Raw genomic sequence first — 22,885 nt, 5'->3', positions numbered from 1 at the left:
GGTTTTGGGTGCAATTGTAAATGGAATCGACTCCTTAATTTTTCTTTCTTCTGTTTTGTTGTTGGTGTATAGGAATGCAGCTGATTTCTGCACATTGATTTTATATCCTGCCACTTTACTGAATTCCTGTATGAGTTCTAGCAGTTTTGGGGTGGAGTCTTTTGGGTTTTCCACATACAGGATCATATCATCTGCAAAGAGTGAGAGTTTGACTTCTTCTTTGCCTATTTGGATGCCTTTGATTTCTTTTTGTTGTCTGATTGCTGTGGCTAGGACTTCTAATACTATGTTGAATAGCAGTGGTGAGAGTGGACATCCCTGCCGCATTCCTGACCTTAGGGGGAAAGCTCTCAGCTTTTCCCCATTGAGAATGATATTCGCTGTAGGTTTTTCATAGATGGCTTTTATGATATTGAGGTATGTACCCTCTATCCCTATACTCTGAAGAGTTTTGATCAAGAAAGGATGCTGTACTTGGTCAAATGCTTTTTCTGCATCTATTGAGAGGATCATATGATTCTTGTTCTTTCTTTTGTTAATGTATCACGTTGATTGATTTGCGGATGTTGAACCAACCTTGCAGCCCAGGGATAAATCCCACTTGGTCGTGGTGAAGAATCCTTTTAATGTACTGTTGGATCCTATTGGCTAGTATTTTGGTGAGAATTTTTGCATCCATGTTCATCAAGGATATTGGTCTATAATTCTCCTTTTTGATGGGGTCTTTGTCTGGTTTGGGGATCAAGGTAATGGTGGCCTCATAAAATGAGTTTGGAAGTTTTCCTTCCATTTCTATTTTTTGGAACAGTTTCAGAAGTATAGGTATTAACTCTTCTTTAAATGTTTGGTAGAATTCCCCTGGGAAGCCATCTGGCCCTGGGCTTTCGTTTTTTCGGAGATTTTTGATGACTGCTTCAATTTCCTTAGTTGTTATAGGTCTGTTCAGGTTTTCTATTTCTTCCTGGTTCAATTTTGGTAGTTGATACATCTCTAGGAATGCACCCATTTCTTCCAGGTTATCTAATTTGCTGGCATAGAGTTGCTCATAATATGTTCTTATAATTGTTTGTATTTCTTTGGTGTTGGTTGTGATCTCTCCTCTTTCATTCATAATTTTGTTGATTTGGGTCATTTCTCTTTTCTTTTTGATAAGTCTGGCCAGGGGTTTATCAATCTTGTTAATTCTTTCAAAGAACCAGCTCCTAGTTTCGTTGATCTGTTCTACTGTTCTTTTGGTTTCTAGTTCATTGATTTCTGCTCTGATCTTTATTATTTCTCTTCTCCTAATGGGCTTAGGCTTTATTTGCTGTTTTTTCTCTAGCTCCTTTAGGTGTAGGGTTAGGTTGTGTATTTGAGACCTTTCTTGTTTCTTGAGAAAGGCTTGTATTGCTATATACTTTCCTCTTAGGACTGCCTTTGCTGTATCCCAAAGATTTTGAACAGTTGTGTTTTCATTTTCATTGGTTTCCATGAATTTTTGTAATTCTTCTTTAATTTCCTGGTTGACCCATTCATTCTTTTTTTTTTTTATTCATTCTTTAGTAGGATGCTCTCTAGCCTCCATGTATTTGAGTTCTTTCGTTCATTCCTCTTGTGATTGAGTTCTAGTTTCAAAGCATTGTGGTCTAAAAATATGCAGGGAATGACCCCCATCTTTTGGTACCGGTTGAGACCTGATTTGTGACCTAGGATGTGATCTATTCTGGAGAATGTTCCATGGGCACTAGAGAAGAAGGTGTATTCTGTTGCTTTGGGATGGAATGTTCTGAATATATCCGTGAAGTCCATTTGGTCCAGTGTGTCATTTAAAGTCTTTATTTCCTTGTTGATCTTTTGCTTAGATCTGTCCCTTTCAGTCAGGGGGATGTTAAAGTCCCCCACTATTATTGTATTGTCGATGTGTTTCTTTGCTCTTGTTATTAATTGCCTTATATAATTGGCTGCTCCCATGTTAGGGGCATAGCTATTTACAATTGTTAGATCTTCTTGTTGGATAGACCCTTTAAGTAGGATATAGTGTCCTTCCTCATCTCTTATTACAGTCTTTGGTTTAAAATCTAATTTGTCTGGTATGAGGATTGCCACCCCCGCTTTCTTTTGGTGTCCATTAGCATGGTAAATGGTTTTCCACCCCCTCACTTTCAATTGGGGTGTCTTTGGGTCTAAAATGAGTCTCTTGCAGACAACATATCAATGGATCTTGTTTTTTAATCCAATCTGATAGCCTGTGTCTTTTGATTGGGGCATTTAGCCCATTTACATTCAGGGTAACTATTGAAAGATATGAATTTAGTGCCATTGTATTGCCTGTAAGGTGACTGTTACTGTATATTGTCTGTGTTCCTTTCTGGTCTATGCTGCTTTTAGGCTCTCTCTTTGCTTACAGGACCCCTTTCAATATTTCTTGGAGGGTTGGTTTCATGTTTGCAAATTCCTTTAGTTTTTGTTTGTCCTGGAAGCTTTTTATCTCTCCTTCTATTTTCAATGACAGCCTAGCTGGATATAGTATTCTTGGCTGCATATTATTCTCGCTTAGTGCTCTGAATATATCATGCCGGTCCTTTCTGGCCTTCCAGGTCTCTGTGGATAGGTCTGTTGCCAATCTAATGTTTCTACCATTATAGGTTACATATCTTTTCTCCCGAGCTGCTTTCAAGATTTTCTCTTTGTCTCTGAGACTCGTAAGTTTTACTATTAGATATCGGGGTGTTGACCTATTTGTATTGATTTTGAGAGGGGTTCTCTGTGCCCCCTGGATTTTGATGCCTGTTTCCTTCCCCACATTAGGGAAATTCTCTGTTATAATTTGCTCCAATATACCTTCTGCCCCTCTCTCTCTTCTTCTTCTGGGTTCCTAATTATTCTAATGTTGTTTCGTCTAATCGTATCGCTTATCTCTCGAATTCTGCCCTCGTGATCCAGTAGTTGTTTATTTGTCTTTTTCTCATTTTCTTTATTTTCCATCATTTGGTCTTCTATGTCACTGATTCTCTCTTCTGCCTCATTTATCCTAGCAGTTAGTACTGTTATTTTTGATTGCACCTCATTAATAGCCTTTTTGATTTCTACTTGTTTAGATTTTAGTTCTTTTATTTCTCCAGAAAGGGTTTCTCTAATAACTTCCATCCTTTTTTAAAGCCCAGTTAGTATCTTTAAAATCATCATTCTGAACTCTAGTTCCAACATCGTACTAATGTCTGTATTGAGTAGGTCCCTGGCAGTCCATACTTCCTCTTGTTCTTTTTGTTGAGGTGATTTTTTCCATCTTGTCATTTTGTCCAGAGGAGAATAGATGAATGAGAACAAAATGCTAACAGGGTAACAATATCCCCAGAAATATACTCTAAACAAATCAGAAAAGACCTGAAACCGGGGGGGAAAAAAGGAAAAGAAAGAAAAAAGAAAAAAAAAGAAAAAGAAAAAGATAAAAACAAACAAAAATAGAACAAAACAAAGAAAAACAATATGATCAAATATGATCAGGCTGGTGCATAGATCAGTGCCACACACTAGATTTTGGGTATATTTTGGTCTGTTAGAAGAAAGTGCCTCCCAAAATTTTAAAAGAAAGAAAAACTTATATATGTACAGAAATAAGGGTTAATATGATGAATGTATGGAATATGAATGTAAAGATGAAAATCATAAAAATTTTATAAAAGGAATTGATTAGATAAGAAGTTGTTTGAAAAAAGAAAGAAGAGGGTTTTAAAAAAAGAAAAAAGAAAAAAAAAGGGAGAGAATGTGATCAGGCAGGAGACTAGAACAAAGCCATACACTAGTGATTTAGGATATATTTTGATCTGTTAGATGAAACTGTATCTCAAAATTTTAAAGAGAGAACAACATATATATATATATATATATATACATATATATATATATATATATGCCAAAAATAAGGGTAACTACTATGAAGGGATAGAATATGACTCTAAAAATGAAAAATGAAAATGTTTTTTTGAAAAAGGGTTTGATAAGATGTTGGTTGAAAAAGGGAAAAAAAATTCAAAAAAAAAGATAATTTAAAAAAAATTAACTTTGAAAGACTAAAGAATCATGGTAAAAAAGCCATGAATTCTATGTGCAGTATTCCCCTAGCACCGGAGTTCTGCCATTCTCATTGATTGGTAAACTTGGTCTTGGCTGGCTGTTCTTGCTGATCTTCTGGGGGAGGGGCCTATTGCCATGGTTCCCAAATGTCTTTGCTGGAGGTGGAATTGCCCCACCTTGCCGGGCCGGGCTAAGAAATCTGCTCGGGTTTGCTCTCGGGAGCTTTTGTTCCCTGCAAGCTTTCGGTACAGCTTTGGAGGAGGAGAGTGAAAATGGCAGCCTCCCAGGAGCCGAGAACTCGGGGCCCCACTCCTCAGTGAGCCCCCAGAGAAAAGCAGTCAGTCACTCCCATCTCCCCGGTCTCCTGCTGCACGTGGTGCACACCCGGCCTGTGATGGAGCGTTTCTATCTCTGGCACCTGACTTGGTGTGGAGTCTCCAAACCCAGCAGATCCCTGTGGTGCACTCCCACCGCTGCTCCTCCCAGGGGACAAAGGGGAGTCTCCCCAGATCTGCCGCTTGTTGGGTCCCTGCTGGAGGAGCAGTGGCCCAAATGGGCCGTGGATCACAGTTTATGACAACCCCGAGCTGAGAGCCCACTCCTTGGCTCCCTCTCTGCAGCCAGCTTCCCCGCTCCGATACCTGGGAGCTCTGCCTCACTCAGGCACCCCAGGTCTTTCTGTGACCCTGAGGGTCCTGAGACCACACTGTCCTGTGAGGGTTCCACCCCCTGCTTAGCCACTGGAGCGACGTCCTTCAGTGGAGCAGACTTCTCACAGTTCCGTTTTTGTGCTCCGCTGCTCTATCACTTGTCAGAAGCAGCCGATGGAGGCCCCCTCCCCCGCCGTCTATCTTCCCGAATATCGCCTCGGATTCACTTCTCCGCACTCCTACCTACAAGAAAGTGGTCACTTTTCTGTTCAGAGAGTTGTTGCTATTCTTTTCTTCGATCTCCTGTTGAGTTCGTAGGTGTTCAGAATGGTTTGATCCCTGTCCAGCTGAATTCCTGGGACCAGACGAAATCTAGGTCTCCTACTCCTCTGCCATCTTGCTCCACCTCTCAGGTTGCCTGTACTTTAATTGTGAAGTCAGTCTAGTCTCCCTGTATACAGCTGCTGATGTCTCTGCTAAGTGTTTAATTCTTATTTTTTAGGCTGTCTTCCTTAGGAGTCTTTCCTGTGTCTGCATAACTTAATTGTTAACTAATTATATGGGCAGAAGCAGTAAAGGCTCCCACCCTTTGCTGATCAGTCTATGTGTAGGTTTTAGAATACATTCAAAGTTGGAGCCAGTTTTCAACCCTTCCTTGGTTTCTTTTTTTTCTTTCTTTCTTTTTTTTTAAGATTTTATTTTTAAGTAATCTCTACACCCAACATGGGGCTCAAAATCACAACCTTGAGATCAAGAGTCACAGGCTCTACTGAGTCAGTCAGGTGCCCCGCCTGGCTTCATTTTATGCCAAGCTTCCTCAGGTCTCCCCAACAAACACATAGCTTTCTGTTTAGCCAGAGTTGTATGGTAAGCTTATTATAGACCTTCTATGGTTTTCTCATTTACATGATCTTTCTGTTAATGTTCTGACTAGTCAAGCACTCACCTTAACCAGGATTTCAACTTCAGACCCCAAGTTTAAATTTTCCCTGTTCATTCCCAACCAAGTCTATCACTTTTATCCACCAAAACCATGGGTTTTCACCTCTCCCTCTTCCCGAAATGCATCCACCCTTTTTGCCAACAAAGCTGTTGGGTTCTTTTTGCTAGTTTCATGTTGGCAGAACTGCCAGTCTGGTTACTGAAGCTGGCATTGGGTGGTTGGGAGCAACCCCAGGCAGAAGGGCACAGCATCCCACTGTTCTTGCCGGTAACTTTAGCATTTATTCTAGAACAAACACTTCTCAATTTGCAGGCTGTCTTTGCTTAGTTTCCAGTGTTCTGAAATGGTTCTTTTTAATAGATTTGTCCAGCTTTATACTTGATATTTGTGTATGGGAATTGCCAACCCCTTCCTGCCTCTATAAAACTTGTACATTCTTTTTTGCAGCTGAATTTTACATTTACTTATCAAGATCCCTAAGAAGTTCTCTTGGTATTTTGATTAGATCTACATTGACTTTATAAGTTAATTTTCAGAATATCAGTATATTTACATTATTGAGATTTCCCTTCAGGAACATGGCATTTATCCCCATTTATTTGGACTTATCCCTCAGCAAAATTATTGTTATTATTATTATTTTTATATTTTTAGAGAGAGAGAGAGCACGTGTACTCAAGTGGGGGGGGATGGGCAAAGGGAAAGGGAGAAAGAGAGAATCTTAAGCAAGCTCCCCACCCCGTGCCGCTCAATCTCATGACCCTGAGATCATGACCTGAACCGAAATCAAGAGTTGGATGCTTAACCGACTGAGCCAGCCAGGTGCCGCCTTAGCAAAATTATTTAACATACATCTAGGACTTACTCATATTTTGTTAAGCTTATTCTTAGCATTTTAAAAGGTTTTTTAAATCAATTACTAATGAAATGATTTTTTTTCCATTGTATTTTTCTAATTGTTTATTGCCAGTTTGTAGGAAGGTAACTTTTTTTGAGTTCATATAAAGTTGATCTTGTATGTGATTGCCTCGCTAAACTTACTTTTATTTTATTTTATTTTTTTTAAAGATTTATTTATTTATTTTGAGAGAGTGAGAATGAGAGAGAGAGAGAGAGAGTACATGAGAGGGGGGAGGGTTAGAGGGAGAAGCAGGCTCCTCGCTGAGCAGGGAGCCCGATGTGGGACTCGATCCCGAGACTCCAGGATCATGACCTGAGCCGAAGGCAGTCGCTTAACCAACTGAGCCACCCAGGCGCCCTAAACTTACTTTTATAATAGTTCTAATAGTTTGTCAGTTTGTTATTTTGGTTCTTTTAGGTAATCTACCATATTATTTGCAAATAATGACAATTTTATTTCCTTATAATCTGTATTTATGTTTATTTTTTAAATAAATATACTAATATAAAATTTTAATATATAAAATATATTTTAAAAATTCTATTGTATAGGTTATGATCTCTAGGAAAATAATAAGATATTAAGTATACTGGCTTTAGTGACTTTGTTAGAAATATTTCTAATGCTTCACCTTGAAGTGTGACATTGTAGGAGTCCTTTTATTAAGCTAAAATTTTTCTTTTATTCCTAGTATCAACTGGTGTTTTGGTATGTACTAAGATCATATTGTTTTTCTCTTTTGATTTCCTAATATCATAAATAAAGAAATGTGCTACTTGATAAAGATGTATTATAATTTTAATATTTCCCTCAATTCAGTTTGCTAATATTTATGATTTGTACATGTAATTCATAATAGAGATTGGCTTATAAAGAACATTGCCTTAATAAACCAGACATGCATTCCAAATTAAAAGAAATACAGATTTCCCCTTCTTCAGGAATTTGGTTCAGGACCTGTTCTTATCCTCCTATTATTTACACTTCCTGTCTATATTAAATTAATACTCCATATTAAATGGCATCCTTCTTTTTTTCAGTGGTACAAAGTACTTAAAATCCAGTTTTTTCATATGTGATGATTGTTTTTCTAGCTTTCTGAGTTTTTATGTTATACAGTTCTCCTTTAAGTGCTATGTTTCACATATTGTATTATTTTTTATAAAAGAATTTCAAGGATTGTTTAGCATTTGTCTTTCTCTTTGATATATTTAGTCTCTCTTTTCTTTTATTATAAGGACTTTTGTGGTATTCTTCATGTTTTTCTCTTCATTCGAGTCTCTTTGTCACCTATTCTATGAAGCCTTTTTTGGTCCCTCTTCCCCCTTACTCCCTGAAGAGTTAGACTTTTTTTATTTCTTATATAGCTTATAAATTGTGTGTGTGTGTGTGTAGTTCTCTTAATTACATCTTTACTACCCTAATTTTCCTGTTACTTTTTGGTGTAAGGACAGTCTCATTTTTGGTAACTAAGACTTAGTCTTACACATTTTTAAAAACTTTTCAAAAATTCACTCCACTTGTAGGGATTATGAGGGATTGAGGGTGTTCTGACTCCACATACTTTCCCCTTTGTCCATGTGTTGGGGCAGAGAGGAAGCAGGGAAAAAGGCAAACATATCATTAAACTGGGTGAAGCTGTCATCTCCTTTTAGGTTGTGGCAGCCTGTGGCTAACACTGACTGGTCATCATGCCCTGTTGTCAGGCGTTTAAAGCCTGGCTCATTGCCACAGATTCTTCTGGCCCAACCTATTGGCAGCTCACTGGCAACTCTCTGAACTTAGAATATGTAAAAATTGCTATCTTTTGTGCTTAGTTTAGGCCTTATGTGCAATTCTGGGACTCTAGGAAACTCCTGTTCAGTAATCTGTGAAATTTATTTTAAAGTCAGTGTTCCACAGTCCAATAGGAAAATAACAAGCAGTCTTCCAGAAGAGGGTATTAGGTCATGCAGATATTACAGAACACCTTTTCAGTGCAGTTTCATACCTGTGTTTATTCTGTATCCTGAAATAATTCCGCCTCTAGGAAACTTCGTCCCAACGTGTTCTTGTAGAGCTGTGCCAAATGTACTATTTAAATGTAAATTAATTTAAATTTACAGTAATGAAACACAAATAAAATAAAAATTTAGTTTTTCATCATCGCATCAGCCACGTTGTAAGTGCTTAATGAGCCACATGTGGCGAGTGGCTGCTGTATTGAATGGCACAAAACATTGCCCTCATGGGGACAAATTCTATTAGACACTGCTTCTCTGGACATAGAGATGAGAATTTTTGTTCTCTAGAGGATAGAGATGAGGTATTTTTGTCACCACAGGAAAGTCAGATACATAGAGTCAATCATATACACCAAACAGTTACTCTTTCACAGGGTTTTTCTTCCTTGCCCATATGAAGGAAGTTTGTGAAAGGGAGAGAAAGTTAGCACACTCCTGTACAATGTACGGCTTTCAAATTCATCTGATAATTAGCTTTTCTTGTGGAAGCTTCAAATACCTGCTATTGCAAATGCAGTTGGCAGCAGCGTTCAAAGTTCAAACCCACCAGAGACAAACTTCCTAGTTCATCCTTCCCGTTTCCTTTCTTGCTGTTCCCTCATTCCATAAGGTGAAGGTTGGCACAACTTCAGTCCCAAGACAAGAGAAGACTGGCATAAGTAGAAAGATGAATGTGTGTGCATGCATTTGTGTGTGTGTGTGTGTGTGTGTGTGTGTGTGTAAATTTTGGGAGAAGTGACTTTTTATTTTTTTTAAAAGATTTTATTTATTTATTTGACAGAGAGAGACACAGAGAGAGAGGGAACGCAAGCAGAAGGAGTGGGAGAAGGAGAAGCAGGCTTCCAGAGGAGCCTGATGCTGGGCTCAATGTAGGGCTCGATCCCAGTACCCTGGGATCATGACTTGAGCCAAAGGCTGACGCTTAACTACTGAGCCATCCAGGCGCCCCAAAGTGACTTGGTTTTTAGAAAAATATTTTTTTTTACCAAGCCCTTAGATATCATTTAACTGAATGCCTGTCCCCATTTTACATGTGAGTAAACTGAGGCTAGAGAAAATGATTGCTCAAGATTATATTAATAATTAATGGTAAATCTGGAACTAAAACCTGTATTCCATGACATCCTAAATCATTTACCATTCCCATTTTAATTTTTTATTCACTACTACTACTGCTGCAGATACAATGGTAAGAGTTTAGAGGTAAGACTATTATAATGAATTTCTTATTTTTAAAATGTTGCTTTTTGTATGTTTTAAGGTTTTAGTAATTGTAATTTTTACAGATTGAAGAAGAGGAGAGGAAAAAAATAGAAGATATGAAAGAAAATGAACGACTAAAAGCAACTAAAGAATTGGAAGCCTGGAAAGAATGTCAAAGAAAAGCTGAAGAACAAAAAAGAATTCAGAGAGAAGAGAAATTCTGTGAACAAGGAAAGCAAACTGAAGAAGAGAGAAACAAATTAAAACATAAAAGCCTTACTAGAATTGCAGCATCTAGAAATCTTGCTGCAAAAGGTACGATGATTACTTTAATATTGTCTGGGCAAGTGAGTCCATTTGGTGAAGTAGACATGTCACATTTTTTTGTGTGTGTAATCTATTTATAGTATTAGGTCATTATTTTGGTATGTTGAGAATAAGTACTACAGTATAGAGGCTAAGATGAAAGATTTATTTCTCTTTTAGGAAATAGTGACATTTGCAAAATGCAGTGAGCAATGATTCAGATCCCAGGGTCCTGGGATTGAGTCCCATATCGGGCTCCTTGCTCATAGGGAGCCTGCTTCTCCCTCTCCCTGCCGCTCCCCCTGCTTGTGCTCTCTCTCTCTCTCTGACAAATAAATAAATAAAATATTTTTTAAAAAAAGACATTTTCCTCACACGACTCAGGAACATGAGTACTATTACACAAACTTAGTTGTAAGCAAATAGGGGCTCGTCGGCCTTTGATCCTGATGTGCGCAGAAATAGGTAAAATAACATTTCTTTATTGAAAGCTAAGAGTTTGATTTTATCTGATTTTAGAATATTAAACTTTGTTTTAGGCATATTTAGTATATTTAGTAATGGAACATTTTTTTTTGGTAAAATCCCTTATGCAATAATAATAATAAACATTTATTAGGTCATTTCCCTATGCCAGGCAATTTTATTGGTTCTATCACTCAGTTGTCACAACAACACTTTGGGATAAGTGCTGCTATTCTTATTTTAGTGGAAATAGATATTTAGAAAAGATAAACAACTACCCAATAAGTAAACCTGTGGGACTTGAACCCACATCTATCTGCATCTGAAACCTACGCTCTAGGTTATATGTCTTTACTACTCTAAGTGAGATCTAGTGTGTTGAAAAGTCTTTAAGTGAACCTATGAATTAGGAACCATGATTATCCCCATTTTCCAGGTGAGGAAAGGCACAGAGAGTCTTACTAGCCCAAGATAACACTGCTAATAAATGGCAGAGTCAGAATTTGGACGTGGGTAATCAGGCTCTAGAGTAGGTGACCACTGCTGTGGTATATTGCTACACGGGTAAGACAGGCAGATTAGCCATGTTCATTATTTAATGCCTAACATATTTTAGCCAACTCTGTATTAAGGACATGTTTCCATTCAGAAATGTGTTAGGGAAAAAGTACTCAAAGTATATACTCCTGGTTTGGAAAAATACTACCTTTTAAATGTTTTATCGAGTATCTCAAAGCCTTACAGTATCTTTCAAGAGTGACTCAGTTCGTGCTTAACCAAAATATTATTAATGATGAAATAGCAAAACCTCAGAAGTTTTAATTACCAGTCCCATAATATAAGGCATACCACACTAATTTTATCTCTTAATGTGAAGCCAAGAGTCAAGGCTATGACCCAATTACTTTGCAGTGCAGAGGAATTAAACGTGGTGTGAGCTCCATACTCCTCTGGACCTAGAACTTAAATATAGAGTGGTGTCATTTTGATGAAAACTGCTTAATATTTTATATTAAGGTGATTTTATAAGTAAATTTTGATAAGATTTTATGTGATTTTAAAAATCAACTTAGTTTGGAATTTGGATTATTGTACTCTTATTCTTTGGCACATCAACAAGTAAGACTCATAATTTATAATATGAGTGTATATAATATATTAGATAAGCCACTTTTTATATACAGAATACAAATGGTGTGGTAGGTGCTGCAGATTTCCTACTCAATATATATTCTCCCTTTCTTTTTTATGAACAGAATCATGGTTTGAGGGAGGGGACAGAAGAAATGCGTTCAGCTAAAAACCTTGCCTCTTAGAAATTTGAATACCAATTGGATATTTGAAGAAATTAAATAATAATTACATTTTCCCCTTCTAGATGTGATAATGTAATTATAGTTAGATTTAGAAAGCCCTTATCTCTTAGGGGGATACCTACTGAAATATTTATGGATGAAAATATATGATGTCTGAGATTTGCTTCAAAATAATATGGTATGTGAAAGTAGATAGAAGTAAAGATGAAGTGATATTGGCCAGGAGTTGATAATTGAAGGCAGGTTATGAATGCATTATGGTTAATTATTCTGTTATGTCTACTTTTATATGTTTGAAATTTTTTATTATGAAGAGAAAAAGCAAGGAAACATTGAAAAAGCACACTGAATTGTTTTTACAAAATCATTTTAAATTAGTAAAAAAACAAAACAAAACAAAGCAAAACTCACTTCCCCAAACTCTCTTGTAACTAGATGTAGCCCAAGTCACAAATTCTGACTGATGAAATGCAAGAAGAAATCTGCTAAAGATTTATAGAATTAAAGTATTACTCCTTTCTGCTTGCTTATCCTTTCCTTTTCCTACCTACGATGAAGGTCTGTACCAAAAAGTTCATTAGCTATTTTAAAACCACAAAGAGGCAAGACATACACTAACAATGATGGAATAGGGAAGAAGAAGGAGTTTGGGACATTAATGACTGCAAAGATGGTACCTCTGCACTGAACCACCTTCTTTCAAGCTTATTAAGTGAGAAAATAAACCCATCCTTGGTTAAACAACTATAGTCATGTTTTCTCTTCACACAGCCTAGAGAATTTTTGACTAATAAAAATGGATAATGGAATGCAAGGTTGGTTTAGCATTTTGAAAATCATTCAATGTAATTAACTGTACTAACAGAGTAAAGGAAAAAACATATGATCATTTCATTATTGCAGAAGGTATTTGATAAAACCCAACACCCATTTATAAAAATAATTTCTCAACAAATTAGGAATAGAAAGGTACTTTCTTATTCTGATGAGGTCCTTCTACAAAAAAATGGGTAGTAAGCTTCATATTTATTGGTCAGTTGATGAATGCTTTGCCTTGCCCTGTAGCTCCAGGAGGTAGGCAGGTATTTCACTTTCACTGTTTCAGTTCAATATTATACTGAAGGCCCTAACCATTACATTAAGACAAAAAGAAATGAGAGGCATAAAGATTAGACAGGAAGAAGTAAAGCTGTATTTGTAGATGACATGATTGTGTATGTGGAAATCCCTAAGAAATCTGAAGAATAACTGCTAGAACTAATAACTGAATTTAGCAAGGTCTCAGGATATAAGATTATAAAAGTCACTTAAAATTTTATTTACCAGCAGCAAACAATTGGAAAATTAAATTTTATTTGTAATAACACTAAAAGAGAAAATATTTAGGAATAAATTTAACAAAAGAAATATAAGACCACATCACTGAAAACTATAGAAAAATTGCTGAGAGATATTTTAAAGTCCTAAATAAATGCAGTGATATAACATGTTCCTGAGTTGGAAATCTCAATATTGATAGGATGTTAGTTCTTTTTTTTTTATTTTATTATGTTATGTTAATCACTATATGTTAATCATCATTAGTTTTTGATGTGGTGTTCCATGATTCATTGTTTGCGTATAACACCCAGTGCTCCATTCAGTACATGCCCTCTTTAATACCCATCACCAGGCTAACCCATCATTTCACCCTCCTCCCCTCTAGAACCCTCAGTTTGTTTCTCAGAGTCCATAGTCTCTCATGGTTCGTCTCCCCCTCCGATGTCCCCCCCTTTCTTGATAGGATGTTAGTTCTTAAATTGATCTATCGATTCAGTGCAATTCCATTAGAAATCCTGGTAAACTTTTTGTAGAAATTGACAAGTTGGTTCTAAAATTTATATGAGAATATGAATGACCTAGGATAGCCAAAGGAACTTTTAAAAATGAGAGCAAAGATGTAAGACTCATACTACCTGATTTGAAGACTTAGCATCAAGCTACCGTAATAAAGACAAGATGGAATTGGTGAAAGGACAAACATTAAGGTCAAAACAACAGAGTACAGGGACCAGAAATGGATCTACACAAGTATGGTTTAGTGATTTTAATGAAAGGTAACAAGGCAATTCAATGGGGAAAGGAACATCTGGAACAGATCGGGATATATTTATGGAAACAAATGAAGGTAGACTCTTGCCTCACTGTGTACATAATACATACATAAGAAGACAATCCAATAAATAATTGGATGAAAGATTTGAATGGACTTGTAGCAGAGGAAGGCATGAATGGCCAATAGACATATGAGAAAATGTTCAACATTATTCGTTAGTAGGGAAAGCAAATTAAAACCATAGTGAGATACAGTACATAGTACATATACATTAAAATGACTAAAACTGGATGCCTGAATGGCTCAGTCAGTTAAGCGTCTGCCTTCAGCTCAGGTCATGATCCGGGGTCCTGGGATCAAGTCCCGCATCGGGCTCCTTGCTCAGCTGGGAGCCTGCTTCTCCCTCTGCCTGCTGCTCACTTTGCTTGTGCTCTCTCTCTCTCTTTCTCTCTCTGACAAATAAATAAGTAAAATCTTTAAAAAAAAAATAAAATGACTAAAACAGAAAACTAAAGACCATCAACACAAGAGTGGTTGAGGATATGCTGCAACTAGAGCTCTTGTACCCTGGTAGTAGAAATGTAAAATGCCACAACACTAGAAGAGCATTTGGCTCTTTCCTTAAAAGTTAAGAATACATTTATCATATAACTCAGTCATTTTTGTCTTCAGTATTTACACAAGAGAGATATCTTCACCTGAAGACTTGTATTCAAATATTTATGGCAACTTTATTCACAATGGTGTATAACTGGAAATGATGCTCATCACTAGAGGAGTGAATAAACAAATTCTCATACTTTCATAAAGTGAAATATTACTCTTCAATAAAAGAGACCACAACAGTCCATACTGCATGAAATTCTAGAAAATATTAACCATTTTATAATGACTGAGAGTGCATCAGTGGTTATCTGGGGCCAGAGGTAAAAGGATGAACTTCAAGTGGCTATAGGGGACTCTTAGAAGTGATAGAAATTTTCTGTTTTCATTATGATTATGATTTCATGGGTGCATACATCTGTCAGGACTCATTGAATTAAGGTACTTTAAAATGTGTACAGTTTAGTCTTTTTAAAGATTTATTTGAGAGAGAGAGCATAAGCCCACACACGTGTGGGAGTGCTGGGGGAGGGGCAGAGAGGTAGAGGAAGAAAATCTCAGGCAGACTCCCTGCTGAGTACAGAGCCCAACATGGGACTTTATCTCATGACCCTGAGATCATGACCTGAGTGGAAACCAAGAGGTGGATGTCTAACCAACTGAGGCACCAAGGCACCCCTGAGTACATTTTCTTGTACATGAATTATTTCTTTGTAAAATTGAATAAGTTTATTGGGAATACTTTTAGGCAGAAAAGCACCAAAATGCACATAAATTCTTTAGGTTCTTGTTATTTCGTAGTTATGCTTAAGGCCAGCCATAGTGAAGCCTCCTTTGAGGATCCTGGTCCTTGTAGTATTGTATATATTTATAGGAGACTGGGAAAGAGGAATCATTGAACATGTAATTAATTAACTATGGGGGTTTCCTTATCTTGTTAGAAAGAGTTCAGTTACTGGTACCAGCCTGTTTTTCTGTTAAAGTAGTTTTAATTTGCCTGCTAAGCTACTAAAAGCATTGTAGAGGGAGAGATGAAACTTTAGGCCATGTGAATTTGTCCCTTTTCAACTTGGAAGAACCAGGTACTCCTAAAGGTAGGGGCAAATGTAAGTCTGGGGAAAAAAAAAAGGATTGGTTGAAAGTGTGTAAATAGAGTTTCACAACCGATCTCCAGATCATGACAGAAGATTGGGGGTTTACTTTCTGCATAGTTGAAGACTGAGTGAGATTCTGCTCTGAAAATAGATGGAGTGAAAGTCAGCATTGTGTAAATCTAAATACCAGTTCAAGGGATCCCCTCCAGTGCTCCTCTCCCCTTGGCTCATGCACATATGCATGCACAAACCCAGTGCACCTGGGATGCAGGTTAGAGAATTCTTCTATAGGGAAGCTTATGAGTGTAGGATGAAAAAATCCTGACACTTGTAATGGCCCAGCTAGTTCCCCCTGCTGAAGCTTACTAGTCAACAGATTTCAGATTCATGTACATAGAACTTCAGTGAGAATTTTTATACTTTAATAGGAGGAGATAGACAAGATACAGAAAAATATAACTTGAAACAACCAAGTAATGCAAGGAACAGAAGAAAACTTAATTGTAACTAATGTCTTCAGAGAGATGAAGACATATTTTAATCATTAAACAAGAACAAGAGGCTATAGCAAGAAATATTAAGAGAATAAAACAGTTTGGAAATTTAAAATGTGATAAAAATTAAAACTTTAATCAAATGTTTGGAATATAGTTTCTAAGTTTTTCGGAAAGTAGAACAAAAGGACAAAGAGATTTAAAATAGAAAAGATAAAACAATCAGAGTATCCATCCAGGATGTTCAACATTCAAATAATAGGGGTATAAGAAAGAGAGAGGGAGAGACAGAAGAGAGGAAATAATATTTTTAATGTTGCAAAACTTCTGAAAACTTAAATGAATTTCCACATTGAACAAGTCTATCAGGTCCAGCACGGCAGATTTTATAATATTCATGCCAAAGCACTTGAAATTTCAGCACACTTTATGTTTTTTCTTTTTCTTTTTTAGAAAGACAGAACAAGAAGAGTACATGAACCAGGGGGTGGGGCAGAGGGAGAGAGAGAATCTTAAGCAGGCTCCACACCCGGCTCAGAGACTGTTGTGAGGCTCGATCTCACAACAGCTGAGCTCATGACCTGAGCCAAAATCAAGAGTTGGATGCTTAACTGACTGAACCACTCGGGCACCCCTCAGCACACTTTAGGCAGAGATCCTGAAAGCTTCCAGAGAAGAGAAACAGATCATGCACAAAGACTGGGAATGTTAGTATCTGTCCTCTTAACCTCAGCACTGGAATCCTGAAACATGAATCAGTGCTTTCAAAATTCTGAGTGAAAATAATTTTCAGTGTGAAATTCTATACCCAGCTTATTAATCAAGTGTGAGGCAAGAATAAGGACTTTTCAGACATGCAAAGTCTTACAATATTTACTGCTTAAGTATGCTGGAAATTGTACCTGTTTTCTTTTTCTATTCTTCAAAAACAATTTAGTTTGCTATGAAATATCTGGTGTTTGAAGACTTAGTAAAACTACCCCTAATATGTCTAGGCATGGAGTATTTTATAGAAGTACATTTAGTTTCTGGTTATTCAGGTGCTCTCTTTTTTCAAGTCCATTTTGTTAATTTATTTTATAGGAAATTGTGCATATCATCTTTTCAAATTTATTGGCATAAGTTTTCTTATTTGCTTCTATCATTATAACATTTCTTTATTCCTAATACTACTTTGTTTTTCCTTGATCAAGTATTGTAGCATTTTGTAAATCTGTTCCAAGAAGCAATTTTTGGTTTTGTTGATACTTTTTATTGTTTCTTTGTTTTCTATTCCATTAATTCCTGTGTTTATTTTTATTTTGCTTCTTTTAGTTTCTTTAGGTTTTCTCTGTTCTTTGTCCAACTTGTTTTCGTTAATTTTGAAATATTTTAATAAATGCATGTTAAATTTTTTTCTCTTAAATACTATGTTAATACATTCACAAGTCTTGGAATCTTGTGTTTTTGTTGTTTAGCTGCAAATATTTTGTAACTCATCATTATTTTTTCCTTTGGCCCTTGAATTACTAGAGAGTTTTTTGTTTGTTTTTTCGTGGGTTTTTTGTTTTGTTTTAGTTTCCAAATTAAAATGGGAATGACTATTGTTCTCATATTTAAAATTTCCTGTATCATTATGTTACAGGTATGTTTATAGATTGTAGTTTATGGGGTGTATTTGTGCTTATTTTATTCTTTTAATAAGTTATGGGCCACTTAGATTTATTATTATAAATAAAATGTATCCTGATGTCTTAGGGTTTTCTTCTACTATCTTTGTGATTTATATTTACTAGACTTTCTTTTTGGTTCTTTTTTCTATTTTTCTGCCTTGGATTTAAAAAATGTTCTTGATTACTTTCTTTCTACTAATTTGAAAGGTCTGTATTCTATTTTTGTTCTTTGAATGATTAATGTGAAATTTTTGTATCTGTTTTGGTACATAGATATAATTCTAATTACTATATTTTAACATGCATATTAAACATTAAGGTTCATCTCTATCATTCTTGTAAATATTACAAGAAAATTTAGTACATAAGTTCAAGCAATACCCATCTTCTATGAAATTGTCTAAACATTTTAGTCCACTTTATTGGTGGGAAAGGACATCAGTTGATTTCACTTTATTTTTAAATCCCTAAATTTAGGCATCACTGTTAGTATGGGTTTTTTTCCCCACTATATAGTCATCACTATTTAGATTGATATATATTTACTGATTTTTAATTTGTCTTTGCCTGTTATGTTTCACTTCTTTGTGGGTTAAATTGCCTTCCCTTTACAAGTAAATCCTTTAGTAGTTCTTTAATGAAGATTTGTGGGTGTTAAGTTCAGTTATTATCTTTATATTATACTTGTTGTTGAAGGATGGTTTGGCTGGTTGTAGAATTCCACATTGATAGTTATTTTCCATCAGTAATTTGAAGATATTTTTCTATTGCCTTTTGCCCTCTAATGTTGCTGAGAAGTCTGCTCTTGATCTAACTATTGAACCTTTATAACGTAATCCATCCTTTGTCTCTGGTTGCTTTAAAATTCTTCACTTTGATGTACTTTGATTTTATTAGTCTCTATGAAGTTTTATATTTATTTGTTTCATAATATCAGAACTTGGAATATACTTTTATTCAAAGAACTTATGTCTTCAGTAAAGTTCTGGGAACCTTTAAGCTATTGTCTTGAAATATCACCTTCTTCTTTTCTCTGTATTTCTTGACCGCATTCTATATATTATCCTCACATCTCTTCTAGTTTGCTGTTAAACTTATCCTAAAGATTTTAAATTTCAGTGGCAATATTTTTTCATTTTGGAAGTTCCATTTGTTTTTTCTGTTGTTGTTGTTCATTCTTTTGTCATTAGTTTCTTCATTTTTCATTATGGATTTATCCTGTCTTTGCTCTAAATAAACATGTTTAAAATTATTTTAATCTCTTTCAGATTGTTCTATTTTTTCAAATTCTTAAGAAGCCATACCTCCTGTTTGTTGTGTCTGCTAACTGTCCTTTATACTGGATTATTTTCTCATGTGATTTGTAGTTATTGATTGTGTGTTCATCTTCAGCAAGGATTTTTTTTTTTTATGCATGCATATAAAAAAACTCAGGTGTTCTGGTTTGTGGAAGTAAGAATTGCTCACAAGGGATACCTAGAGTTTTGATTTCATACAAGAGATATTTTTTTCTCCTCCTGTTTGAAGCCCCAGGAAGAATAGGCTTCACTTTCCTGGACCAGTGGACAGTGATTTTATAAATGTTTTTTTCACTAAGAGAGCAGCCCTTCTAAGCTTCTAGTTTCACTTCCAGCTTCCCACCTCTGTAACTATATCAGCATTAAATTCCCAGCCTTTAACCTTTATATATGTATTTCAGATGTAGATATAAATATCTTTCTAAACAGCTTTTTGTCAGCTTTTGGATTACCCCAGTTGTAAATCACTGATAAGACTTTTTCTTTGCTTACTTTTTAAACTAAACTGTATATTTGTGTTTTTTTTAAAGATTTTTTATTTATTATTTGAGAGAACGAGAATGAGAGAGAGAGAGAGAACACATGAGAGGTGGAAAGGTCAGAGGGAGAAGCAGACTCCCTGCTGAGCAGGGAGCCCGATGTGGGACTCGATCCCGGGACTCCGGGATCATGACCTGAGCCGAAGGCTGTCGCTTAACCAACTGAGCCACCCAGGTGCCCCGAAACTAAACTGTATATTTGAACCTTTTATTTATTTGTTATATTTTTATCAAGCATTTTATGTGTTTATAGCATTTTAGCTGGAGATTGTAAAAAGTTTTAAAAACTTTAACCTATGCTTCTAGAAATAGAAAGCTGATTTCCATGGTCCATTAATGTTTTCGTGAACATTTAAAAATGTTTGCTTATTTTAGCAAAATTGATAAAATAAAAAATTTTTAAAGATTTTATTTATTTATTTGAGAGAGAGAGAGAGGGAGAGTGAGAGGGAGAAGCAGACTCCACCCTGAGCAGGGAGCCCAACGCAGGACTTGATCCCAGGACCCTGAGACCATGACCTGAGCCAAAGGCAGATGCTTAACCGACTGAGCCACCCAGGCACCCAAGAAAATAAATTTTTAATTTCTCATTATGGAAAATAGTGCTTATTCCCTTCATGTTCTATATCCTAGTAATCATTAGTATAATAATTTGAAGTTGTATACTTCATTTTTACTTTTTATTCTGTTTCCTTCTGTTATACTAATGTTATACTAACATTTAGGAATCTTATTCACATTTTGAATGTGTTCTCCACTGTGTAGAAAACCAATTCTTTTCATTTTTACCCTTAAGTTCTCCACTCTTAATTTCATTTCTCCATGTTCTGGAACATTTCTTTGATTAATTTATTTGGAAAAGATGGCTAGGTAGTATATTTACTTAGTTCTTAGATATCTAGGAATGTCTTTTGCCTTTATAAGTAAGCAACAATTTACTTGGATATAAAATTCTTGGAACATTTTATTTGGTAGGTTAAAACTAATTGTTATAATAAGGAGACCAAAATTACAGATCAAATAAGACAGAAATTTAGTTCTCCATAATCCGATACTTGTTATGTGACAGTGATCAATGTAGGCCTGATAGATGACTTTGTTCCACAAGGCCATCCAGGCAGGCAGGGCCATCTCTGTCATTACATCATTTGGCTTCCATCTCTGGATGCCAAGGTTGGCATTGTGTTTTAGCCTGTGGGAAGGAGGAAAGAGGAGTCCACAGAAAGCAGATGTACCTATAAAATGATCCATTGTATACATTACTTCTATTCACATTTTGTTGTCTCAGATTTGGCATATCATCACATCTAATCTCAAGGAAGGCTGGGTTATGTAGATGCTAGCCAGACACAGTCATATGCCTAGCTTAGAACTAAAATTATATCTCTAAAAGGAAGAGGGGAGAATGGATGGAATATTGGAAGATAGATGTCTCAACCGCAGACATCTAGAAAATTTGCACTCAAATTTTCTTGTTTGTTTGAATCCTTATTTTTTCCTCCTTGTCCCCCTCTTCCCTCTCTTGGAAATGTCAATGTAGGCCATTTCCACATTTTTTAATTTAGAAGTTTTTTTTCTTATTTGTGTGTATTCATTTTTTTTTAAAGATTTTATTTATTTATTTGACAGAGAGATAGCGAGAGCAGGAACACAAGCAGGGAGAGGGAGAAGCAGGCTTCCTGCAGAGCAGGGAGCCCGAAGCGGGGCTCAATCCCAGGACCCTGGGATCATGACCTGAGCCGAAGGCAGACGCTTAACGACTGAGACACCCAGGCGCCCCGTGTGTATTCATTTTATATCAAGGATATTACTTTTCGTATTTGTGGAAAATTTTTCTTAAAAGTTTTGATATTGCCTTTTAAATCTGTGTATTATATTTTTGTACTTCTGCATTTTTTAAACTTACCTTTTCTTCCTTTTATTCATATAGTTTATATTCTAACACATAGATTAATTTCTCCTCTTATATTGGTTTAACCATTATTACATCAAACTATCTTTCTAAAAATGTATAGCTTTTCATTATTACTCTTTGCCTATTCTCATTAGCTATCTCTGATGGCTGAAGAATTTTTGTACCATCACAAGGAAGCTTGTAGAAGATATTGCTGTAGGAGCTTAAGGGAAATAGAAATAGTATTGGTAGTGATGGCTTTCTAAAGTGGATGTAGAGGGGAGCCTGGGTGGCTCAGTCGTTAAGTGTCTGCCTGTGGCTCCGGTCATGATCCCAGGGTCCTGGAATCAATCCCCGCATCGGGCTCCCTGCTCTGCGGGAAGCCTGCTTCTCCTCCCACTCCCCCTGCTTGTGTTCCCACTCTCGCTCTCTTGTCAAATAAATAAATAAAATCTTAAAAAAAAAAAAAGTGGATGTAGAGTTGCTCAGAGTGCCCTTCACTAGAGTGAATGTAAATTAAACACCGTGTGTTTTAACAAATAGAATCCTAGAAAAATAGCTGGGGTCTTTGATTAAAGAAGAAATAATTAGCTGCCACACTTTCGATGATGGATTTTATATTCCTTCTAGCAGAAGTTATCTTTGGTTTATTTGTATAGGATTTTAGAGGTAGCTTTGATGTGTAATTACTTTAAAAGTCAGTTTGATTGTTAGCTACAAAATGAGAGAAAGATAACTCACTTGCTAATATTGCTTTTCAAGGAAGAAATTCAGAAAATATATTTTTGGAGAAGTTAAAGCAAGACAGTATTCCTGCTCCTCGCTCTGTTGGCAGTATTAAAATCAACTTTACCCCTCGAGTATTTCCAACTGCTCTCCGAGAATCACAAGTAGCAGAAGAAGAGGAGGTAGGAATACTTGCTGTTAGTTACAATGATCACAAATGAAAATACTTTCTTATTTCATCTATTAAAACTAATACTGAGTTTTGAATTTCTTAAGTATTCATTACACTTAAGATAGTACTTCTTGAATATATTTCAGTATGTCCTTTTGAGAAAAATATATTTTGCAGAATTTTTTTGTCTCCGAACACTGATGAGAGAACCCTGATTTAGTAGGCAGTATTATTGCTTATTCCAGGAGATAAACTGTTACACTTGCCACCTATTTTATCAAATGCATCATTTGCTATATTAGATTTGTAAACTTGTGTTTTGGTAAGGGATAAATATATGTTTGGTAACAGATTTGGAAATTTATTGTTAATATATTATTACAATTATTATTATCATCTGGTATTTCTATTGTGACAGTCTAGAATATCTCACATTCATTTATAAATTCCTGGGCCCTGGGATTTTGAATGTTGTATC

At 35.9% G+C, this 22,885-nt stretch overlaps 1 protein-coding gene across 4 annotated transcripts in view; it reads left to right on the top strand.

Moving 5' to 3' along the window:
- DNAAF4 (dynein axonemal assembly factor 4) overlaps positions 1–22,885 on the top strand; it is a 68,734-nt gene that overhangs the window by 20,741 nt on the left and 25,108 nt on the right. For all 4 annotated transcript variants that reach the window (XM_027571292.2, XM_027571291.2, XM_027571294.2 and 1 more), the window contains exons 4-5: positions 9,837–10,068; positions 22,272–22,417. In XM_027571292.2, coding sequence (XP_027427093.2) covers positions 9,837–10,068; positions 22,272–22,417 — 378 coding nt within the window. The remainder of the gene's footprint in view (positions 1–9,836; positions 10,069–22,271; positions 22,418–22,885) is intronic.

The sequence above is a fragment of the Zalophus californianus genome, chromosome 6, assembly GCF_009762305.2.
Source record: "Zalophus californianus isolate mZalCal1 chromosome 6, mZalCal1.pri.v2, whole genome shotgun sequence".
Lineage (NCBI taxonomy): Eukaryota > Metazoa > Chordata > Mammalia > Carnivora > Otariidae > Zalophus > Zalophus californianus.
This window is presented reverse-complemented; position numbering and strand designations above follow the sequence as displayed.